The sequence below is a fragment of the Dendroctonus ponderosae genome, unplaced genomic scaffold (assembly GCF_020466585.1).
Source record: "Dendroctonus ponderosae isolate FM_Combo_2020 unplaced genomic scaffold, Dpon_F_20191213v2 Dpon_F_20191213_3, whole genome shotgun sequence".
Lineage (NCBI taxonomy): Eukaryota > Metazoa > Arthropoda > Insecta > Coleoptera > Curculionidae > Dendroctonus > Dendroctonus ponderosae.
Window position 1 is genome coordinate 4006860 of NW_026018508.1, and position 25302 is coordinate 4032161.

General features: G+C 32.0%; 1 protein-coding gene across 3 annotated transcripts in view; it reads left to right on the forward strand.

The window, feature by feature from the left end:
* The window catches only part of LOC109540306 (insulin-like growth factor-binding protein complex acid labile subunit), a 156593-nt gene that overhangs the window by 124780 nt on the left and 6511 nt on the right, over nt 1-25302 (forward strand). Inside the window, exon 1 of one of the 3 annotated variants that reach the window (XM_019908640.2) lies at nt 21852-22060. The exons of the other annotated variants lie outside the window; for them this stretch is intronic. Within the exon in view, the coding sequence (XP_019764199.1) occupies nt 22052-22060 (9 nt within the window). The 5' untranslated portion in view covers nt 21852-22051. Of the gene's footprint in view, nt 1-21851; nt 22061-25302 lie in introns of those variants that run through there. 3 annotated transcript variants of the gene reach the window in all.

Sequence of the window (25302 nt, forward strand, 5' to 3'; positions counted from 1 at the left end):
AATAACAATAATTTGTCAAACTGTGACTTACTTTGAATTTCTGCTCTGTATATGATGTGCTGATAAATTTCGTAGTAAACGTAGTCAGACTACGTATATAGTTTGTATAAAATGGACATAAATTCTTTAGTAAAACCAATTTAATTTTAAAGTAAAGATAATATCGGACCAAAACAAACTACAATTAAAATCGGCTGCAATTTGCAAAGCAAATAACCAAAATAAAATAAAACAAAGTGAATTTTTAATACAATTTCCTTTTCCGTGTTTAGATAACTTTTCCGTACAAAAGTGGAATATATGAAAAGGAAAAATAAAAATGCAATTTGGCCTACCATTCATAAACTTGAAAATTTATTTAAATATGAATTGTTATATTTATTGGTTCGTATTGCAAATTAATATTGAAAACTGGAATACTATGGTCAATACGATATGAATCAAAATAATTGATAATGACTTATATTATTCGGCATGTAAAATTTATTGTAGAACATTCAGTTCATTCAGTTTTTTAATGAGAAAAGGGAATATTTAACAAAAATAACTTTAAATGCTTACTGTGGACAGAGCTTAACGAAATAAAAACGATACTTGTATCTCGTAAGGGCGTAATATTTTTCAAAAAGTTTTTAATTACCCAGAGGTAGAGATAAAACTGAAAACATTACTGAATTTAATTAAGATAATCTACCAGCGAGAAAACTAAAAAAGCCATTGCAATTTGTAAAGCAAATAATCTGAATGGGTTAAAAACCTTGTGCACTTTTAACGTGGCTCCTTTTCGTTCGTTTGTTTAATTTTGTTTCCCGAACCCGAGTAAAAGTCATGAACTAAGGCCAATTACGATTATGTTGATATTTAGAAGTTTATCTCAGATTTGTTTGACTCTTAATGGCAGCAAATAAAGTACGTTGAAGTAGCTTCATTTAAATCCGGATTGACTTTCGCAGTTTTTATGATATCTTTGTTGAATTTGCCGTCGCCAGAGACGCCCCCGCCCGGGAGATTTAAAATTTTTCTTTGAACATTGGGTTGTGAAACCAGACAGAAAATTATATTTTTCGCAAAACAATAAAGCTAGACTTCAGACGATCTGAGGCTCACCCGGAAAGGCTGAATTCGACAGAAAAGGCATCTAATCAGTATTTGTAACACTCGACTTACCAGACTGGTATCAAAACCCATTGCGAAAGATTTCGACAGATAGATGTAAACAAAATACGACGCAATCAGAAATGTGGAAAATCAGTTTTGAAGCCGCAACGTTTTGGGTCGTATAGGAAATAAATGAAAATATCCAAAGATGCTTTTAACTAGAAGATATTCAACTAAATAGAGTTAAATAGCCGGTTGGATGATTCAGTTCTTGCGTTTATCTCTATAAATAAGTCTACGAAAGTTTTCGCTTTCTTCTAGGCTTTATTACGTAGGTACATTGTTGTTCTCAATGTAGGCATATACGAGAATATAAATACGGAATTAATTCAAGAAAAATATACAAGACCGCTTCTAACATTTATATGATCCGAAGAAATTTAACTCGGCGACGCTTAACGGCAGGGATAAAAATGCCGTCAAAATAGTAATTACACAAAACGCTTGCTAGAAAATAAAAAAAAATTGACTTCACCCCTGGTAATAAAAAGTAAAATGCCCTTTTTGTAGGTTGTAGATACAACATACAAGGTAGTAAATCCAACGCTTGGGACTTGCGGCCCAAAACATTTTTTCAAGCACTTTATCTTCATCTAGATTACAAAGTTCTTACATATTTTTGAGGGAATAATAAGCACTGAGAAGATTGAAGTCTTTGTAGAAAACTTTGAAAGTAAATTTAATTATTAAATAGTAAAAAATAAAATGATTTTAAACTATAGGTCTCAGGCGACCATGTGAACCTCCTACATTCAACTAAAAGTAACAATATTTTTTGTGCCCTACTTACAAAACGTAGAAATTTGGACTTTGTAATTCAATTTATTTTTCGTTTTAAAAACCGTTTATGTATGTCCATCGCTTCACCCGTTTCAACTTAAATCATAGAGTTATTTAAACAGTAGTCATTTAACTATGCCAACAGACTTGATATTTTTTATAATATAGCTTTCTAGAAATTCCACGAAATAACTCATCTACTGTTTCATAACAAACAGGTCAAATTTACGATAATAAACGGGACATAAAACAGCACAACAGGACAAACACAAACAGGCAGGAAGACATGTCGGAAAACATCATGTAAACGGACTTAATAAGTTTTATTTGGATCTAATGGCAGGGTGACTATAAATATGATCACAGCGGGGGCAAATGTGTTTATTAAAACATGGTAATAAAAATGGTAAATGTCGAAGGCCTGTAAATATTTCAGCACTAAATAGGCAAATTAACCCAACCGTAAAAGATGCTAAAAAAAAGGAATTTAAAAAAATTGAGGCGCAGAGAAATCATATCTAAACCAGCCGCTAATGTAACACAACTGCATGTATATTCTAAGGAGAAACGTCAAGGGTATCTTGTAATACCACTTAAATCAGAAATGTTATTGCAAGCTTTTGAAAGTTGTTCTAAGAGATGCCTGGTCAAATAATTTAAAAGAGCTCGATGATTTCTATACAAAAGTATACGAACAAAATGGAAACGATCCCCTTGAAAACTTAGGTCATGTCCAGACCCAAGTTATAAGGTATATTTCTGAGATTAATCTCAATGGCACACTGAAAAAAATGAAGGGTACTAAATTTTTATACGAAGATAAAATCATTATGAAATTGATAAACACAAAGTTGGTGTTTTCTGCATGGAACAAAATAATAAACGAAAAAGAATACGTAGCAAAACTAGGTATAAGTTAAGCATCTAGTCAATCGTTTAACCCTTTACACAAGTTATAACAGAATGAGTAAATTAGACAATTAAATTATGCATTTAGAACAAGATATGGACAAACGATCATCACCAAACAATCCAAAAATCTAATTGCAGATAAAGGGCACAAGTTTAACTTTTTTATGTAATACATGTTGCAAAAAATGTAAATTATATAAGTAATAGTATAATAATCAGTTCCACTAGATATTATGTAAAATGCTTGTGTAAAAAAGTCAGTGTATATTTTTATAAAAATGTTCTAAAAATCCTTATGCATATGAATAATCTTGAAGGTTCAAAAGGTTTTAAAAAACAAATTTCTTCCAACACATACTTTAACGTTCGTTAGCAAATTTTTACCTAATATTCACTTAGGGATTCCACTCGGCTCACTGCTGACAATGATTGTTCTAACACATAGTTTGCAATTTTAAATACACAAAAAAAACTAAAGAAAAGTCAAAAAGAGAATACTTTTCTTTGTCACTTAAGTTATTCTCTCAGAGTTTCAAAGCTAATAAGGAAAATTTCTTAGACCTTACTGCCGGCGCAAGACTGTGCTTATAATATTAAATAGTCTTTGAAATGCCAGTATACGTAAATCTGGTAACTTAAGGTACTTTCTGTAAAATTTTCGGGCACAAAATGATCAAATATCAGCAGCAAAAATGCCGAAAATGTTTTTGATGAACCAAAGGCCAGGTTATATCACAAAATGCAGCATACATGAATTCGAAGTTTCATATTTTATTATAATAAGACCTTAATACGAGAGCTCAAACTCTGAGCTCTCGCTTTAAATTATTGAAGGTGTCTCAAGATAGACACAATCAGCTCTAACATTTTGAAGATGCAAACGTAAATGCATTTTAGATTATATAAGTTATGCCACTTTTTTATCACGAGCTTGATCAGGTTTCCTTATTGTTAACTCGAAAAATACGGAATTATCTAAATGCATAGGATCTAACGCAATGGCATTAGTGGTATTTTTGCGATGTCTTCAACTTCCATAATAATACCGGCGTGGATAACCGAACCGTACATCAAACCCTTCATATAATCTCGAATAAAGCCACTTAATCTCTTTTTGGCGCTTTTGGTATTTTACGAAACTTTACGGGAGCGACAACGACAACTCGAATTTATTTTGTGCGGTTGTGTTTCCTGGCGTATTTATTTTTACCCCGGGGTATCTCTTTTTCAAAACCCGGCTCGCTTACAGACGAGGTTGCGGTGCAAAACTCCAGTAAATTGTGTGTTACAAATACTGATTAGGTATTTTGTCTCCATAAAAAAGCTTTTTTGGTGGATTTTTTTAGGTGGCTCTTGGGACTCGTCTTTTTATCAGCCCACACCAAGTGAATCGTGTCCATATTTTTCTACTCAGGCGGAATATTGCAATTGCTTGTCTATCGTTCGGTGGTTTCAAGCTTCTTTCATTCAGAACTCTACCTATATTCCAGCTGAGTCAAATAGAGACTGGACAATTTACGGTGCAGACGTAATGTTAAAGAGCATATGAAAAAATAAATTGGAAGACAAATTTATAAATAGGATCTGGGATCCTCAATTTTACATTGGCCCTTAACGCTGTATACATGTTTGACGCAAATAATTATTAACCTGTATTCAACTGAATATGAAATATGTATCACTGTTCCACCAACAACCAATAACATACAATACAGGACAGTAGAACCACCTTAGAAAGATGCCGATGTGCAATTATTGTTGCAAAGCATAGAACGAAAGAAGCAAATGGCACGTACACGGGTAAAGCCATTCCTGCAAAACCAATAAAATTTTAAAACATTGTAATGCCACAAAATACACGCCTAACAGCTCGTTCTCGCATAAGTAAATAAGGGAAATAAAAATCGAGTTTCCCATTACGACTTTTCGCTGCATTTGGATTCTTCGAAATTGAGTTTTAATGTTTGCGCCAATAGTTTTTACGGCCGTTAAAACGCTGGATAGGTAATGGTTGGACATAGAAAATGAATTGTTTTATTCAAAAAGTTCCCGTTTAAGTTCAACTGCTGTTCAGAACCCAAGAACGAACAAGAGGGTATTAACAGGAAATGGGCCAATAGAGTATAGTCCATAACTATCTCGATGATATATTGACTATGTAAATATATGTAATAAAAGTGTAATTTGTAATAAAATATATGTGTAAAACAATGTAATATAAGAAACGAAAATGAGAAACAGGAGATTTTACGAAATATTTCTTTGTACTATTCCAACTGCAAGTCATACGATATCATCAACCCAACTGTGGATCGGTTTGTAATTCTTTCTTCTTTTTAGATGCAAATTGTCCGACAATCAATGCTATTGAAGCTAATTGAAAGTGTTTCAGATCGAGGAGGAAAAGCTTAATTTCTACACTTTTATACTGGGAATAAAAGCGATTAAAGTCGGAATCAAATATTTATGTCGATTGCGCAAAATTAAAATTGCCAAAAGATTTTTTATATCATATTAATATTTATAATAACATCCATAACGGATTAAGTGGAAGTGCTGTACAAGAAGGACTAATAATTTCTAATGCATGTCATGAAAATTGGTGTTTCGGTCTCATTGCATATAAATCGGCATGCAAATAAAAGTTTTTGAGGTTAATTTGAGAGGAACAAATCCGACGATTACTACAAAAATTATAAAGCATTTTGTTGAACATAATCGACATTAAATGATTGAAGTTTATTTAGAGCTATAAGAGAATAAAATATTTAGTGACCAAACGAAACACGTGTAAGCGATTAGTTTTTCATCAAGAACAACTTGAGTTCATTCCACAGACATACTATTAAGTCAGAGGCAAGAAATGACGAGTTGATAAAGTTAAGAGGGCTCAGTTAAGGGCCATAAAAGAAGCATGTCGACGGATGATGAAGAGTGTGAGAAGCCTGAAGACAAAGAGGAGGTTGTACGGTTATAAAACGGGGAAACCGAACCCTGATCTGCGTCAGACTGATGACGGTAAATTTGTTGATACACTTGAATCATGTATTCAAGGTACTGACGATTCATTATCGTGGAAAACCTCACTAGAAATGGGTGATGAGTGTTTCGAACTTGCTGATAGAACATGATCTGTTTTGTGTACCTACATTTGCTACTTGCTGATACCCTTCAATTTATAGCATTTTCCCAAACAGTAGACACAACAAATACTTTTCTCGATTTGAATCGGAGCAGAGATAGAGACGCCAGCTTGTTACATCAGAAATTAGTATGTGTGGAAATATAAATTTTCGAGTTTTCTTTTCGTTCAGATTTTGATAAAATTGCGGAAGCTAATGTACAAAGATTAGCGTGTTGCATATACGAAACTTCGTAATAATATTCACAGTTGTTCATGCATTGGCCTTTATTTGTCGACGTTTATTGTTACGACCTAAAATCAAAAAAATCAAATATGGTATTTTTAAGCCAAAACTTCAATTAAAAATAGTAAAAAAATATGTAAGCGGTCTATTCGGAAGAAATTTTTATGCAAAAAAAATGTATATCAATTGTAAAAGTTCTTTGTTAATTGACACTGTCTCTGAAATAACGGACGGAAACAATCAAATTGCCCACCATGTCCGATGATACAATATAAAACACAATATTGTCTAATTCTGATTTATTTTCCTGACTGCGTGTATCTGTTATGATATTCTTATCTTTCCTGGGTTTCAGTCAAAGTGTGAAGTAAAAACTTTTTGAAACATCGTTTATTGTCTTACGTTTCGGCGAGACAACAGCGCCATCATCAGATTTAAAATTTACACAAACTCATGATTTGTAAAAATCAACGTTCTTTTAGGTCTTTGCCTTATTGAAATCTTAAATTTGTCTTTAGACAGATTTAAGAGACAAATTTAAGGTTTCAAGAAGGCAAAGGCCTAAAAGAACGTTGATTTTTACCAATCATAAGTTTGTGTAAATTTTAAATCTGATAATGGCGCTGTTGTCTCGCCGAAACGTAATGAAATAAACGATGTTCCAAAAAATGTTTACTTCACACAAGCCCTCAAGATGTGCACATCGGATACGTATAGGATAACGTATGGAATTCAATTTGGTGTGTTTTTAATTAATATGGGTTCTTTCAAACTGAATGCASAWAATTTTTCGTATAACAAATAAATGTCCTTTTTAATTCCTGTAATTTAATTTCGGCTATTTGTATTAAGTTATGTCGCTTCCAGCATCTGAAGTATTTACACTTAGGACATTGCTGCAGATATGGTTAGTTGAGGACAATCAAAAAAGAAAAAAAAATGCTGCAAGTGATGCAGAGAATCGGTAAAGAATCTCGATCAAATTGGTGTGTAATTTCAGCTGAGAAGCTTTGGCTACTTTCTTTCTGACCCGTTGTTCATTTTTATTAATTCTTCGAAACTATTTACACCGGCTGGGTTGCTGCCGCCGCCAGTAATGCCACAGCATGCAAATTCCAGTGTAATCGCAATTTCAGTATATTAATTATAATGGCTGGGCCAGATAATACCAACTGCGTCACCAAAGCATCCTAATTGTCTGAAACAAAATTAACTTGGATTATAATAGGTGGCTCGGAGCATTGCATTAAGAGGAAATCTTTCTCATATCAAAATTCCCACAACATTCCAAGTTGACTTTGCAGCACATTTTCTTCACGTTTTAATATCACATGTTTATATTTAACATATTAAACAATTAATATTTTATGCAGAGTTATGCGATTATGTCTTGATACAGACTTATAATTTGCTAAAAATATTCGGCAAATAGTATGTAGGTTTTAATTTTAAATAAAATAACGTTTTCAATTGATTGCTAATAACTTTCCTCGACCTATTGATTAACAGTATCCTTTATTACTGTGATCTAAATATGTAAAAGAAAACAGAGAAAAAATATTTGGCAAAACATAGAATTCGGCATTCCAGAAATAAATTTGAATTGCAGTAAATTAATTAGACAACTAAAATAATCTCTAAAATCACTGATATTTGTAGGATTTAATAATTACTTTTTCATACTAATTAATAATGACACAATTTCATCTTCTTTATGAGTTAATTGTTATTAAACACTACCAGTTCCAATAACATTCATCCCTGCGATTTAATAGCTGCTCGCCATTGCATTGTTCACTCGTTATTGCACATAATTGCGGCAAAGTTTTCTTTTACTTTTTAACGCTCGCGAAGAGATTCCGATAAATCCCTTTAGAGCGGTTATTTATATTTTATTGTCGGAACTCCTCCTCAGTTCATGCTGGTTCTTTATCTTTTCAGAGATAATTGAATTTAATGAAACCGATGTTCACTAGCGAGGGAACCTGATATTCAGAATTTTATGCCCGTGAAAAGATATAAAAGGTATTATGAAATTAAGTGTGCAACAAATCGCGTTAGTAGTAGTAATAAAATTCTCTAAAATATTTGCTTAGCAGTTATACCAACCATAATGGAATATGTTCTTAAATATAATTTTTTTTTAATACTTAATAATATGTAAAATGTCGAGTTTTCATGTTTTTATGTATAATAACAAAAATATAATGTTTATAGTTTACTTTCGCATGAGGGGAGTTATTTTAGTTTCGAATTCCGACTACATTCATTGCTCGCGAGTTTTATTGCACATTCCCATAATTACTCAATTGCACAAATAGCAATATTTTAATTGATTTCTGTTCACTACTTTTTCATTATTGTATTTACAGAATAATATTTACATTTAATTAAAAAATGTTGCTATGTATTGAACAAATGCGTCACTAATTATTGACCAGGGCTTTAGAGAATTTAGCTTTATTTTAAAAGGAGATTGAAAATGTTTCCCTCTAAGGGATCCTATCTTGAATTATACCATTTTTTGTGAAGTTTTTAAAGATTATCATTTAAACACACTGTACATGACTGGAGTTCCAGAGGAGGTTCGAAAATTGTTCTTTAGTTCGACTATTTGGCAAACAAAAAAATGTTCTTTCGGTACTTAGTTGGATTTCAGCATTAACTGTGTTTTGGAATGATTAATGTTCTGTAACTGAACTTACCCCGGGAAAGGCAAGTTTTATCGAGTCCAAGCAGTTACGTTCACCTCGAGACGCAAATCAGCATATTATAAGACGCAACTTAGCATAAGATCATATTCCGTAAAAGCTTTCTTAATGACTCGACTGCACACTAAAGCCAGCCTTATTCTTGTACCTCTTGAAAAGTGAACTTTTTTTCGCGAGTCCGGTTTAGGTCTGTAACTAAGATCTACAATTTTGATATCATATCGAAGCACAAACTGAGACCTGAAATCGACAGTAATTTTTATATTTTCAAATATTTTACAACATTTATATATCTATGTTCATATAAACAGGAAAATAACTGTAACATCCGATTTAATTTTTCTTGACTTCTACTTCATATTTACGATTGTGTTAATTTATTTATTATTAAGAGCATAACAAATTAAAGGTGCAATGAAATAGGCATTCTTTATTCTCTGACTGAACTTTAAGATTTCATTATGCATCGAGCCCATTTCATATGAGCACACAGATAAAATGTCCTAGATGGAATTCTCGGAATCGTGCTTTTGTGGTTTATTTTTGATTTGCATAAGCACGGTTTTATTTCAGAAATCAAAGTTCAAGTATCACGTGAAAGACAGCCCGCTTCAAATTTGCAGATATTTATTTGAGGTAGTCACGCTATAAGGGCACTGAAGAACGATTTATTTGTGAGTTTATGGCTTATTTAATGCTGGCTGGGACATTGGGTATTCTATACTTTAAAAGGGAAATTGCCCATTAAGCTTTTCGTTTTTCCAAATTGCTCAGTTGTTTACCTATTATAGATACTGTTTGCAAAAAACTCGCAAATTTACCACTTAAGGGCTACTAATCAAATCCTTACGAGAGAATATTTGTCTGAAATTAGTAAATTAGTAATTATTAACCATTGCGAGCTATTACAAGAATAGCGAGTTTGATATTAAATGTATATTTAGCTACATTATGTATAAACCGCATTAGAAGTCTGGTTTTATAGATGAAAGCACTGAAACATTTGCATCCGGCTGGTTTCGTTCGGACACAAAATTGTGCCTCGTACCTTGTAAGCTTCATCCGGATGGATTACCTAATTGTTTTGGAAAATAATCGCTATTTGGCAACAAGCTAATGATTTTATTATTTGTTTATTGTCCGCATTACCACGTGGTTCGATTTTTGTAATGCAAAATTGTATTGTTATTTGTTATATAATGTTACACAAACAAAAACTTATATCGCATTGGGAAGCCCCACATTTTAGATTTTTTCCACGAAAACTTAATATGAATTGATCAATTCTAAGTTAAAGGTTAATATGCCTATTACAGAATGTTTGTATTAATTAGTAATTTACATTACTGTAAAATTTATTTGAAAAAGCGGCACGAAAGTGCAACCAAGATTAATATTTGGGCCATTTTACTTTCATAAATTTGCTTTTGTTATGTGAAAATGTTTGAATAAGTTGTTTATTCATGAAGAATTTATGAAAGCATCACAGTAGAATTGCGATTTGTAACAGTCTTTATTAACAACCATAAAAATGAATCAGTTTGGTGAAATTGAAAAAGAATAAATCGACGAACATTTAGCAGGAAGCGATCGAAAGAGTATAGTAATTGTGCTTGTAGGCAGATTACGTTATTTTGCGGCGAAAAACTGTACACGTTTGGTTACGGTACTGAAATAATCTGAATCAGCAATACCCTTAAAAACTGAATAAATCAATTTAAAATTTTGAGCGTTCTATATGAAGCAAAGCGGCGAGGTGAAAGTTCCCTAAAACACTTCAGCAATTTTGCTAATTGTATAGTTTTTAATCGACGCTAAAATAAAGTTAATTTTTTTCCAACAAATTGATTTTTTGTGAGCCGTAAAGGCACAAAAATTGCTAAAGAAGGACTTTATAACGTATGGCCGGCTGACGTAAAAGACCAACAGCTTTCTCGAAGTTGAAGGAATAAATCTCTTGTTTTTCCGTTGAGGTGTTCAAGTTCACGTTTCATAATGCATATAACTACATATTTTTATCAACGTAATTAATATATGTAATTGAATATTAATTATTTGTTATCATTAATCCGCTCGCAAAAGTTCATTCTGCTTAGTACTCAAAATGTATTATGTATTTCTTTCACTAATAAGCACATAGTTTGAAATTCAATCAAAATTGAACATGTTTTTAAAGCATTCAGTTGATCTATCCCAATTATACGTTTAAAGGATTAAATTTGACATTGCCTTTAAATTATTTCAAAGGGTAGGTACTTGAATTTATGCATTTATAGTATTTATATTAAAAGTAAATATTTAATACCTACAGTCAGCTGGAACTTCCAAATTTTATATCGCTTGTTTTTTATTTATAAAAATGCATTAAACGTTAACATTAGTAACAACAATTTATGTTACAGTTAAAGCTGATGGTTATATAAATATGAAATATTTGTATTAATTTATTCCAAAACAATACAAGCCTACTTTTATGCATACAGAAATTGTCCGCGCCTTCTACTCCCTTGTGCAAGAGTTGTACAATATTCTATTATTATTTAATGGTGCGTAGAGTAGTGATGTTTTACCCCAGAATTCATAAATTTATATTAAATGTTTTGGAAACATCTCATATTATGTTCTCTTTTTTATTGAGGTCTAAAAGGGCACTGGTCTAGAGTGGTGTATTTTTCGGCTCATGTTTAAATGAAGAATATTTTTAATTTGGGCGGGAAGTTATAAATTACTAATCACTAATTTCCAAACACGCTATCTGTAAATATTTTCCGCCATTCAGAAACATTTCAGCTCATCGTTCTATAAAAGTTAATTATTAGAAAATGGCATTGAAGCAATACATTTTTAGAAATTAAACGTAAATATTTTTTAATGATAGGAAACATACAAAGGCAATTAGCAGATTCAGCTTTTAACCATCTAAATATTTCCTGTATCCTTTTTGCAAACATTCGTACACTTTTTATATATGCAACTTTCCCAACTATCTGTCCGCTTTGATTCAATATAATTTGAACATAATTTAGAATACAACCATATACATAACTTGAAATATTCATGGACTTCACTAAGATGATGAAAATTTTCTGACAATAGTTAGTTCGTAATCAAATGGTGTATGAAAACTTGCATTAAACTTGAAAAACGATCTCATTGTTTCGACTATTTTAATTTAATTACGATATTACATCCTGATTTTAAGTTAAAATAGCAGCTGTAAATAGAAAATTTCTCTCAACAGCGACCAGTGTTCCTTAAACGATTCTATCCCCAATATAAATGTTCATGTAAGATAAAATTAAACATAAAAGCAGTCGTCAAAAATAAGCGGATTTCGCAACAAAGTCAGGATACAAATAAACGTAAATAGATATACATACATCAAAGGGCAATAAAAAAAATAAACTGAGTAAGACGGTGAAGTAAATTCGCCAGATCGGGCTCAGGCCTAGCTGCTGTTCTAGATCGAGAAAAACCTTTCATATATCTTTCCGCAAGTGGTTTTCCGAATACACGAATCGACTAAAAACCGATTCGCGAAAGCCCTTGTATAAATACATAGCAAACAGCGGAATAATGTGAGGCGAAAACGCGAAATAAAGCTGTAAACAGTGACGTAGGTACGAAAAATCACCAGATAAGTAAACAAGAACTGTATCAAACTTTAAAACTATAAAATATAGCAGATTAAAAAAAATCTAGCTGCTTGAAACGTACAGTGTAGATTATCCGATACAGTTATTTTGAAATAGCAATATAAAAATATTATGACTACGTTTCACCTTCACAAGTAAAAGTATAATAATACGTCCATTTCCATTTAATAATTAGTGTGGAAGTTAAGTGTTCCTTTCCAATTTTTAAAAGGCACAAAAACGTCTCACTATTTGAGCAAAGAGAATTAAAACATAAATAAACAAAGTAAATAATAATGCAGGTTTTACAGTTGAAAAAGAAAATTTTTCTTACAATTAAGGAAAAATATGCCTTGGAAAATATATTAAATATCAGGTCTCACGCAAATACGTTATTATGTTCTATCTGTTACGCTACGACTTTTCAAAATCAATTTCTGATATACTTTCTACAGCTGGAAATAATTTCTCAATAGTGAGAAAATATGCTTTTCACTATCTTTACTAAAGCCATCCCATTTTTCACCATACGCTATCACAAAGGTTTACTAGAACCACACCCGCCCCTGCTGCGAAAGGCATGATTTTCTCGGGAAATTTTTGAATTTCTGTGCTAATATTTTTATATTAAATTTGCTTTTGATGCCGGCCAAATTTGTAATTCGGATACGGTTCCGCAAACAGAGTTTTTTTTAAAGCTTGTTTTAAGACAGCGCCTGTTATAACAAAAACAGGTTTTCACTTGGAAGATTGTTCCCTCAAAGGAAATTATATATTTGGGGGTACTTTTTACTTTTTGCTGTTTATTTCCACTTGAAAGGAAATCGCAGAATTGACGATTAGTAAATTGCCCTTGTTGTTCACACAAAGGGATCAAGTTAACGGTGATGAAACAGGAGATGAAAGAAGTGAAACCATTTATTCTGAGTTTATGTTATCATCTGGTAATCAATAATTGGGATTGGTAAGGATTAAAACTTATCTCAATGCCAAGTTAACAATATAAAATTAGTGCAGTTTCTTCAGCTGTCTGTTTCACCTATATTGTATCAATCTTTCTTGTATCAATATGTTCAAATGTATAATGTTTTGGAATTTACCAGGTTTTTGGAAAATTTTTGTATTGAGATATATTTAGCAAAATCTTTTTTGTCAAGCGTAATCTTTGCTCAGTCAATGTTGCGAGCAAAAATTAAACTAAAGAAAAATGCAATGATGCCGCAAACTAAAAGGTGTTACCTGCGTTTTATATAACTGAGGAACCAATTCAATAATATCTATTGAAAAGCCTTCAATGTAGAAAAATATAACAAAAGTCGAAACGAAAAGCAAAAGAAAACCTTCCGATTTTTATCTAAAAATTGAGTGTCCTTTTATTATTAGTTATTACCTGCTGATTTGTGACTGATAAATTAATGTTTTCTTTGGTATTGTGCTTTGTTGCCACAAGATTTACAGTTCATCTACAAGTACAAAAATGCGGTCGCAACACATTACACCATTACGCAAAATATATCTGAGAATCAACATTTTTGCAGGCTGTCTGTTTTGCGTAAATATCAACAAATAAAGTGTCTTATTATATTGCTTATTGCTATAATAAGAATTAAACAGAACGAAATGTCATAATTCAATGAGTAGCATTTGTACATTAACATTGGCTAAGAATAAATATCAGAAACTTTCAGAAGCAGTTCAGCAATTTTTTCGAACAAAGTTACCTTTTGTGTTTAATTTATTCAATTATGGTTTGCTATTAAGCAATATGCTTGCTTTATGCTTAATCGAGTTATGTTTATTGAATGCTAGAATTAATTTTAAGAACCTGTTATTATCATAACAGCAGATAATAATCAGCATAAAACCATCATGCTTACTATTTAAATATGTTTTACTTTGTAAGCAGATGATGGTTTTATCCAAAATTTTGTATCTTATCCAAAATATTATTCGTAATCCTTGGGAAACTTGGTGAAATGGTTAAATAATTTATAAGCAAGAAGTTGATTAAAATTACTGGCAAATGTCAAAGGTTAACCAGTTTCAATACTTTTTAACTAGTTATACTTCTTTTAAATTGTCTTGCAAGGCGAGTTTTATTTAGCACCAATATTTGTTTAACCTTATTTTGTTTCGAAGTTAAAGTTGTTTAATAAAGTGTGGTTTTTCCTGTTTTATTAAATCCACCTGTTGCCACAACAAATACCTTGTAAATGGCAAACTAATAATAACTTTACAAAACTTAGAGTTGATTAAAGAGAATATTAGTATGTAATAATTAAAAACTTGGATAATCTTCATCGACAAGTTAAATGTTAAATTATAAGTTGTTGAAGTTTTTGACAGAATATCATCTTCAAATCATTCATTCGACAATGTTATTATGTTAGTTCTAATATATTAAAACTTAAACCAACGTGAAAGTCGCGTGGTGTGTGTTCTCTATAAACAATGCCACTGTTTAACAATATATTCTTATCCCTAAATGCAAAATAGGAGGTTGATAAGCTACGTCAAATGAAGACAATGTACTACGTATTTTCTAAATATATGGAACACTTGACTTCACAGACATGACTTTATTCGATTATTGCGATTTTGTTGATTTTCTTTTAATTTCAATCTCCTTTCAATATTTTCCGTTTTCTCAACCTTGGACAATTGAAGTTAAAACACACACAATTCATCGCTTGTTTCATTCATTCAGTGATATTGGTCTTGAATGTAGCGATTTCAAACCAGAAGCATGCACTCGCAAAAAAATTGCAAAAATTTGAAAAAAACGCAATAATCGGAACTTTGCTGAGTTGAGGGAAAAATTATTTAATCCAGTGGCATAATCAAGCACTTTTTGGCTCATTTAGTGTTTCTGTATTCACGGTAAAAATTGACAAAAAATCAGAAATAAGCCCGAGTCAACTGCAATTTGCGGCATTAATATACTTATGTATGCTCTATCCAGAGTCATAACCAGGTCGTTTCCATCTCATTTGGTTTGATCAGAAAAAAATATTGAACACCACGTTGCAAACAGTTTCGAGAGAAGCAAAGAGTGCAATTTTGCTGATTGCAAAAAGTCAGAAAAAAAAGTCCTTAAACTGCACTTTCCCACATTAATATAGTCAAATGCGCTATATCCAGCGGCGCACTTCCTGAGTTCATTTGGTTTTTCCGGAAAAAAATTCTCAAAATGACTTCAAAAAGTTTCTCCGGAACTCACAAGTGCACGTGGCTAAGTAAAAATTCGTAGGAAATCCTAAAAAAAATTCAATTAAATTGCCTTCTATGATATTTATAGTGTCGGACGTGCTCTATCCAAAAGTGCATAGATTGATATTCCACATGTGTTGGTTTCCTCGGAAGAAACTAGTAAAGTCACTTAGCAAAAAAAATTGCGAGAAGTCACAAGTGCAACTCCCCTGAAAATTCGCAAAAAATCTGAAAAATACGCTATTGAATTGCATTTTGTTCCACTAATATAGTCAAGTGTGCTCTTTTCTGTGGCTAGACAAAACGACTTGAGCCTATTTGATTTTCTTGGAAAAAAATGTTAAGGAAAAAAATTACTAAAATTACGCCACTGCGGTGCCTTTTCTGGCTTACATAGTGTCACTCTGGCAGCAAAACATTAATTCTTTAATATTATTATGCAAGTGTAATTGTTAAAGAGATTATGGTTATAGTCAGGTATATCGAACACACAACAATGTTTGCTCATATTGTTTGTTTCATATGAAGTAACGGAGAGTTAACAAAAAATTGTCACTAGGATTGCTCGAAAAAAATCAGAAATGGTTGTAACATTCCTGCTTGTCTCAAATTTCTTGCTTTACAGAAAATGTGAATGTAAATTTATTTTGAAAAATGATCACCTTTGACTTCTCCATAAAACATGACTATGATAAACGGCTAGGGCGATGACTAGGATAAAACGTCCCAAACAATAAATTCAAAAGGTTCATCAGCTCCAGTTGAAAAGAAACGTTGGAATTCGATGAATTAAGCTGATCCCTAAAGAATTAGACAGTTTTTTCGCAGAATACGCAACAAGTTCCCCGAAGCATGATGTTTGAAATATAGATAGCGTAAATAAACCGTTATTACTTTAATATTATTGCAGGTACAGCTAGTGTTTGGATAAATTTAAATATTATTCGGTTTTGCCGGATCTCTCTATTATTTATATTAGCAACGCCAGTCACTGTGGCTAATTCATTATGGCAGGGCCAAGAGGTAATTTTTAGATGCCTCGCTCACACAAAGGTATTGTCTTCGGATTAGTTACGTCGTTTAGGTTTGTTCACCTTTCAAATCGACCACCAACATCAAGATAGGCACATGACTGCTTTCGCGTGTGGAACCGATGTTGGTTGGAAACAGATCAGATTTAGTGAAGAAAATCTATTAATTAACTGTACCTAATCTAAAAACGAAATAGACTGGAGTATTTCTATATATCCGTAACTGAAACATTCGAACTTATTATTACTAGAATAACACATACCTAATATTTAATGGGTAAAAATAGAACGATGTGACCCCAAAACATTAAATAGGCGTGTTTTATGATATTTTACATTTGCCTTCCTATTTAATAACATTACGTGAGGTTGAAAAAGCTCTTGAAGTGACCTGTTCTTCTTACAAATTATAGCTGTGTTAAATTGAATTATTTGTATCATATTCTAAACACCTCAGTGTATAAATAGACTTTATGACGGTAGGTATGTAAAGGTGGAAAATGAAATGAACATAGATTATTTTTTCAAAATTAAGTATTTAATGAGTTAAATAGTTAATGTAATATTAAAGACAGCAATAGGATAAAATATCGGTATCGTTATAAGTAGATACTCGTAAAAGAAAGAGTTCTTTTTGAGAAGTTCGCAATCGGAATCGGTTTTATTTCATAATTGAAGATACATATTTGCTGCAGTAAACATTGAGTAAATGCTAAATGCAGATACAATTGTCATATTTACAGGGTGAGTTTTTTAAAGTGTTACAAGGCTATATCTCAGAAACGGTTTCAAACATATTTATAAAATTTTGGGAAAATAAGAAATAGGTAGGGGGACGTATTTCAACATATGTGTTATTATTCTACTCAAGCGCCCTCTGTGAGAGGTAATCGCAACATTAAAATTTTAAATGGAATGATATATTTTTTATCGTGAAATTTAAATCAACATAAGAAACTGTATGTGTAGAAATTTTTATGTCATTTGATCACTTAGTTCCAGAATTATGACGTGCAACATAAAGTAAAAAAAATAAATTTATTAAATTACGACCCGACTAATAGTAATCAAATATGTTTCGGGAGATGTTCAAAATGCCTGCCTTCAACTTCCAAACACTTTACTACTCTATTTTTTAAAGAATTTTGAAATTTTTGACAATTTGAAAAAATCACTGACTTAAACATTGTGTGTGGAAATTCAATAAAACTTAAATTATTGATAATTGTGTAACCAGATGAGTAAACCATGCAAAAATTTGTACACATACGTAGTTTTTCATGTGGGATCAAATTTCAGAATCAAAAATATATCATTCTATTTAAAATTTCAAAGTTGCCTTTACCTCTCAAAGAGGGCGCTTGAGTAGAATAGTAAAATTATGTTAAAACATGTCCCCCTACCTATCTATTACTTTCCAAAAGTTTTATAAATATATTGCAATCTGTTTCTGAGGTACAGCCTTGTAACACTTTAAAAAACTCACCCTGTATATCGCATTTGGGTACAAGAGATGAACCATTACACCCAATAGAGAGAAAATATCTACATTAAGCTACTATGTAATTCCTATTTTCTCTTTCTTTCCAACATGTTAGGACATGGACCAAATTCAAGATATTGCAATATGTAGATCTTCATCATTATAATCTAAACAAAAATTATTAGTTATTCACTAATAAAATCAAAATCCTAAAGTTCAGTAATATTCAATAAATTGTAAAGAACGTACATTATTCAAGGATGTTGAGTGTCATCAACAAAAATTTGCTTTTCTAGAAATGTTTTCCTATCTTTTGTCAGCTAATATAAAAGGAATCTTGTTTATTTCCTGCAGATTCCCAGCAAAGAAGAGAATGTAATTTCCATTCCTGCAGAATTCCTAGAAAATCGCTGTCTTTTGCACATGATGTGTCCCATTTCCGATAAGTTTTAAGGAAAAGCATGCCCTGATATACTATTTTTTATCTTCGATTCTCAATTCCCTCATTTAACATTTTCCAAAAGTATTTTTCCAAGTCGTCAATGTTTTTACCGAACTATATCTTCTCAACATCTCAACGCCAGCATCAATCCAGTCGCATTTACATCTTGCGAAATGAAACTTTCTGATAGCGATGAATCTAGGACCGAGGATGAGCATTCTTTATTTTTGCGTAATTCCGACCGTTTTATGGGAATCCTTTTTTTCGAGAGGGTGAATTTCGGTCGGATGCATATGAGGTTTGAATTATTCATGCATTTTCGGTTTGTTAATACACTAATACATTCACTGCAAAAATCGAAAGCACCTGATTTAATTAGGAAAATTTTTAAATGCCGAGTATTTTAAGGATTTGATAGCAAAATTGAAAAAAACCTTTCACTCTGTTAAATATGTTCTTTATATGAAAACAAGCGATTCCTATTTTTATGTTAAAGTAAACGAAGCTCAGAAGATGAATGATATGCAACCATTTGCATAGTCAGAAACTGGATATTTTCAATAAAGTACCGAACAGAAATTATTACCAAATTCAGATATAAGTGACTTACAAAGATACGAACAACACAAGGCAATTATTCCTTAAAACTGTTAATCAAATTGGAGAAATTCATTAAAGTATTAATTCTTTTATTAAGTTGCAATTTCTTCAGAAAATACAAAAAATTTTATATTAGATATTAAAAATGTTATTTCACATCCAAAATAAGTGCCGGCGTTTCGCGTACATGAGCGGCTGGCATCTTCAAATGTGATAGTTGAAGAAGTAGTATGATTTTATACTAGACTAACAGGCAACTACTAAATCACTGCGAGAGTAGCAGAACTACAAGAATACTTATAGTAAAATGGTTTTTAATTCTGACAAATTTTGCATTTGAGCGGTTGGCAAACTACTATGTTAACTTAAGTATAATACGAAGCACCCCTGAGAATGATTCCCCCCTGTACTGCGAAAACGTCGGTTAGAAAGACAGATCTTTATGAGCTTCTTTAACTGCAAAATGTAAATTATTTTATGTCATTGCCAGAGTATTACATTGAGTAGTTATCTTTATATACATCTTATTTAGACTGTTAAAGCTTGATTGCTAGACAAAATAATGTAACCCGCAATTAAACTATCATTAAGTGTGAATAAAGAAAGCTGAAAAATAATATGGTATAATGAAGCTGAACGTATGCAAGAATTATGGGAGTGTCACAACAGCAAAAGACAATAATTTGCCGCTGGCAGAGGGTCGATTCATTAATAGTTTTATTAGCCCTATGTCTTAGGAGCCATGCAATAAATGTATTGAAAAACTAAAAAGTGGGTGCTGTGTGAGTGTACTTGAAAAAAAAATGTCTACATATATTTGTGGTATAATAATTAAGATAATTGATGGATTTTAAATTGTAARTAAATGCCTCTGGGCCTGAGCATTTGTATACTTCAGTAAATCAGGTAAAAGTAATAAATATCGAAACATTTTCTGTWTAAAGAAGCGGAATCACTCGCTAATTAGTAAAAGTACTTTCTATTGATGTTCTCTGATTTCGGCACAATACATTTTTTATTTTGGAAAGCTTGGCCACTTTTTTAAACATATCCTACCAGCAGTGGAACAAAAGAGGAAGGAAAACTGAAACATGTCCAAATGCCCTTACCGCTCATTATATATAATAGCCGGTTCTCAGAAGATAGATACTTGCTGTGACCTTCCTAAAAAACACAAAAGTACCCATTCATTGATACCTCAAGAAGTTATTTATTTGCAACTTGGCCGATACCAGAACGAAAGGAAAATGGTCTGAATTGAACAGGTCTGTGGAATCGGGCTGTGTCCAAATTAAAGTACCTTTTTAGCAATTCGAAAGAAATGTTTCGGAACAAACTAAAATGCAACATAGTAGACATTAACAAATGAAGAGCAGAGAATCAAGGTGTTTTATACAATGAATCGCTCTAGTATGGTTCTTTGATGAATAGGCGTTGAATTTAGCACATCTGAAGCATTGTAAATCTAATACTATAGCACATGGTTGGCGAAAGAAATACTTTTACTAAGCAAAAAACTATGTTTATTAAGCCATTTAGAAACGTAATTCAAAGAAGAAACAGTTACATGCAACTAAGTCGTGATAATTAGCACATTTCTTTTCACTAGTTTTTTAATTGTTTTGGTTCCCTGGTTGATTCTCGGATTTGCTTCCAGTTAATTTTTGATTGCTKGTTTTGGAAGAAWACTTAAAATKAAATTTAGTGATTRACACATTTGTGGCGCAGATTATACAGGACRAGTTATTAACAATGGGAAATCCAGAAATTYCCCATGTTYCTGATATTCGCTAACTATCTTCTTCAACATGCGACTGCCCTGACAAACGGAAATCTGCGTTTTCGCTTTGATTSTTAAGTGAAATTTAKRAATTATGTGCAATAAATTTAGTGTATCAAATGTACAGATCCAATAYAAGAGAGGATTAAAAAATTGCATTTTTMCACTTCATATAGTTWTGTATCTGTGTGATCAGTGTTTTCTACTTATAATTACATGTTCAATGATTAACAYGATCTTTCAAATAACCCTGATTATTATCCTTGCAGATCATTTTCACACCGGCTTTAGGATGACTAACACCAATGTTTCAGAATAGAGGGAGTAGTYAAAGAGAAATGCTGTTGTCCTTTGGCATTATGCAAGGAAAGSGTCTTAAATCAAATTGAGTGACATTCCAAAAGAAATTTWTCAATAGTTCAACCTTGAACCATAGACGCTCTGCAAAACAGCTCCTACTGTGAGAATCAACTGTCTACCGTTACCGCAACTCCAAAAGACTGTTTTTAAATTGAACAGTAAATTTTGAAAGTAACACTTGAACCGTTAAACTGTGCAATAGAATGAATTGAATAGAATAATATAATTTAAAGTTAGACCCTTGGAACAGGTAGTAGAGGCGTCCAAGGATTTCACATCCGGCGGTCGGGACGGCCACGCAACTCAGTGCGCGCCGACTGCGCAGTCACATACGGTGAGCAGAGCAGTCGGAAATTCAGAATTGAAATTCAGTTCAGTCAGGCTCGTGAGTGTGTATGGAAGGTATGCGTAGAACTCAGTCAAGTCGGTGAAACCGTTGCGTACGTAAAAGGGACAGTTTTCTTTTAAAAATGTATTCAAGTTGTTTTACGTGATAAATGGAGTGATGCGTAGTGATTCACGGATTGTTATTTTTGGATTATCAGTGCAAGGAGTTTGGTTAAATTTATTTAATCATTTTTATGATTTATGTGAGTGGAATTAATTAATGTATTAGTAGATCATTGAAAATCAGCGAACGGAATTGATCATCGTCAAGACAGCTTGAATTTGTTTCAGTGTGGACATTAAATAGTTTTTAAAGAAAATAATTGCGATTTCAAAAAAATACGTTATGTAAAACCTCGCTTGCGTAAAACGGATTCTTAAATGATTCGGGGCGCTTTTTGTGGTAGATGAAGCACTATTCTTTCGCTATAAAAAGCGTATTTTAGTGATACTTTTAGAGCAATGATTCTCTGCAGAAACAATATGTTTTAATTTGCTATCCAACAATATTAATTTTGAAACCGCGTTTCATAATACCTAATTTATATTTAAAATATGTCTACATTTGCGTAATTGAAGCGAAAATGTGACGAAATTGATAGTCGCGGTTTACTGCTTGATGTCCCCATTTTAATCTTAAATCGTGTTAATTGATTTATTGAAACCCAAAACAGTAGTTAACTGGTCGGAATTATCATATTTCGGATAAAGTTAACAACGATTTCTATAATGAGAAAAAGATAGGAGAGTGTAAGGTCATTCGAATGTATCCGTCTTTGAGTCAAAGCGCAAATTCTCTGATATTTAGCAACATTCTTCTCACTTTCATTTAGTCTACTAATCAAGTGAATTTTTAACAGCAACTATCCAAATCCCTATTCCAAAAAATGCTTCACCTTTGTTGATGTTTGACCTTTTCTATCAATGAGTAAAATACACACTTCAAGCAGATATAGATAGCACGGAAAAAGTTTATTGAACCATATTCTATTGTTTTTAAACAAAAATATGGTAAGCGCCTCTGCACCTTGACAAAGCCTACATTTCACAATAGTCTTTTGTTGACATTGATCAGAAGTGAACTAATCCGCTGCTCGATTAACTAGGCCATTTATTACTTACACATAAGTAATTCACAACCGAGTTACTAATCCTGTCATCAAATAATCACAAGAAATATAGTGCTTCTCTCGCCTGCCTAATAGAGCAAACAAATTATTGCCAATGATAAAATTCCGATTATCGTCTAAAAATAAGCAATAATTAGACCTATACTGGGACCAATAAAATTGCGGCGATTATGTTATATAAAACAATTCACATATAAATACAAAGGGCGTTTTGTCTTTATAATCGGCTTTCCAATACACCTAATGCAAATGTCGCAACAACAATGAGAAACGCCAGCACACATTTAAAGGGCTATTAGAAGAGTAGGAAATTAAATAACAGATCACAGTTGAAAACATGTAAAAATAATAGTATTCCTAGTGAATCAAGGCACGGTTTAAATTTTGAATTTTAATAGGTACATTAAGTACTTATTTACATTCAATTATATGATAAATAACTTTGATTGAAATATGAGACTACGTTCACATTTGAGAGTTGAGAAAATCGCTTTGTGTTATTGATTTTTTTCTAATTACCCAACCAATTAAGTATCTAAAAATAAGTATTATCTTATCAAAGTGATTATGAGGCATCATTTAGCTTGAGTATTCTGGGTTTATTTGTACCTGCTTTTGACCCAAGTAGTCAGTGGGAAAAATTCGTCATCAATAAATTTAACAGCAATGCAGTTTAGGTTTATTTTCCATATAGGAACGTTTCCGAATAAAACGTTTTGAATTAAAATCGTCGAAAAATTTGGCCGTCTTGAACTTGCATATCTCAAACCTCTCATTTATTCAGATACAATTTGGTAACAAATCTGCAAAGCACCAGAACTTGCGAAATTAAAAAGCCTGAGTTTGACTAGGTACTTTCCAAACTTATAATGGGCATCAAATAAAACGTGCTGAATCTTTCTAATTCGTATGAACAGCGGAGTTAAAAATTGTATGAATTTCTTAATAAACTACTAAATATTGATATTTTAGCAAACTAAACTACTCTGAAATGAGTTTACAAACCTTACATCATTTTTGGCAAATGTCTAATTTATATACATTTCGCATTCATTAGCATTTTCTAATGAATATTTATCTGTTTCGGCAATTTAATTAGTAAACATCCGAGAAGCCGGTTTTCTGAAAACTTCCAAACTTATCCGACAGCAAATCAATAATTCACTCAAAAATACTTTCAAATAAGAAACTCCCACTAACTCCAAAGGCTTGGTTTGAGGATTGAATTGATTACGTTTTTTCAAGCAATAAATCTGCTTCACAATTTAAATAATGAAAAAAAACGTTATTATCATTAACTAGTCGGCACAGACTTTTACGCACCACATGGCCATTTCTGAATTATTTCTTATGATTTATATGGCTATGGGTCAACAACCAGAAAAGTAAATACAACATTGGATTATATCACTCTTACTCGCCCGTTATTAATAAATCTAATAAGTAGGTATTTCAACGGTTTCTACAGGATTGTAAAGTATTTACAGTTAATAGTCGCATTGTAAATATACTGATTCATAATGACGTCTATCTACGAGATCTTCTGGATCATGTATTTTTGAAACACTACTTTTGAAGTTTTTTTGGAATAATGAATGGCGGAGAATGTAATAGATGGTTTGTTGCTTTTTAAGGTGTCTCAAGTAGCATTTAAGGCGTATAAATAGCAAAATTTAATATCCAGAGAGTACAACTATTGAGCAGCTATTTCAGAAACAAAAAAACCTTTTACATAACAGAAAATAGCCTTAATTGATTAATTTGCAATTAATAAAGCTATTAATGGTTTAAAATCGTCTTGAACTGATGCGTAAAGAGTATGTTATTTCGTGTGCCAAATATTCGAGACCACTTTCTATTAAAGTCAAAGATAACATTGTTCTTGTGTGAAGCCGAGAGTTGACTAACTTAAAATTGTTTAGACTTCCCCAATTATGCTTTGTCATGACATGGCTTTGCTTGCCCTTTTAAATAATGTCGGCACATACATTACGAGTTAATTATGACGCATGAAAATTATATATAATATCGCCTACTCAAAACTGCACGTGTTAATCTTAGGGACAGGAATGAGTAAGTTACATTTGTGGTTTTAAGAATTAACGCAATTTGGAAAAATGTATCCATCCATGATCTACTCATGCAGAATTAATGGCTTTATACAGACTCCAGCTTTTGTTATAGAAATTCACCAGATATCTACGTAAATATATGCTTTTAATTAATGAAATTAAAAGTAATTTGTTACCGTTGTGTCTGGTCATCTTTACGAATAGACCACTCAGTATAATATTAGATAAATTATCAGTACTAAG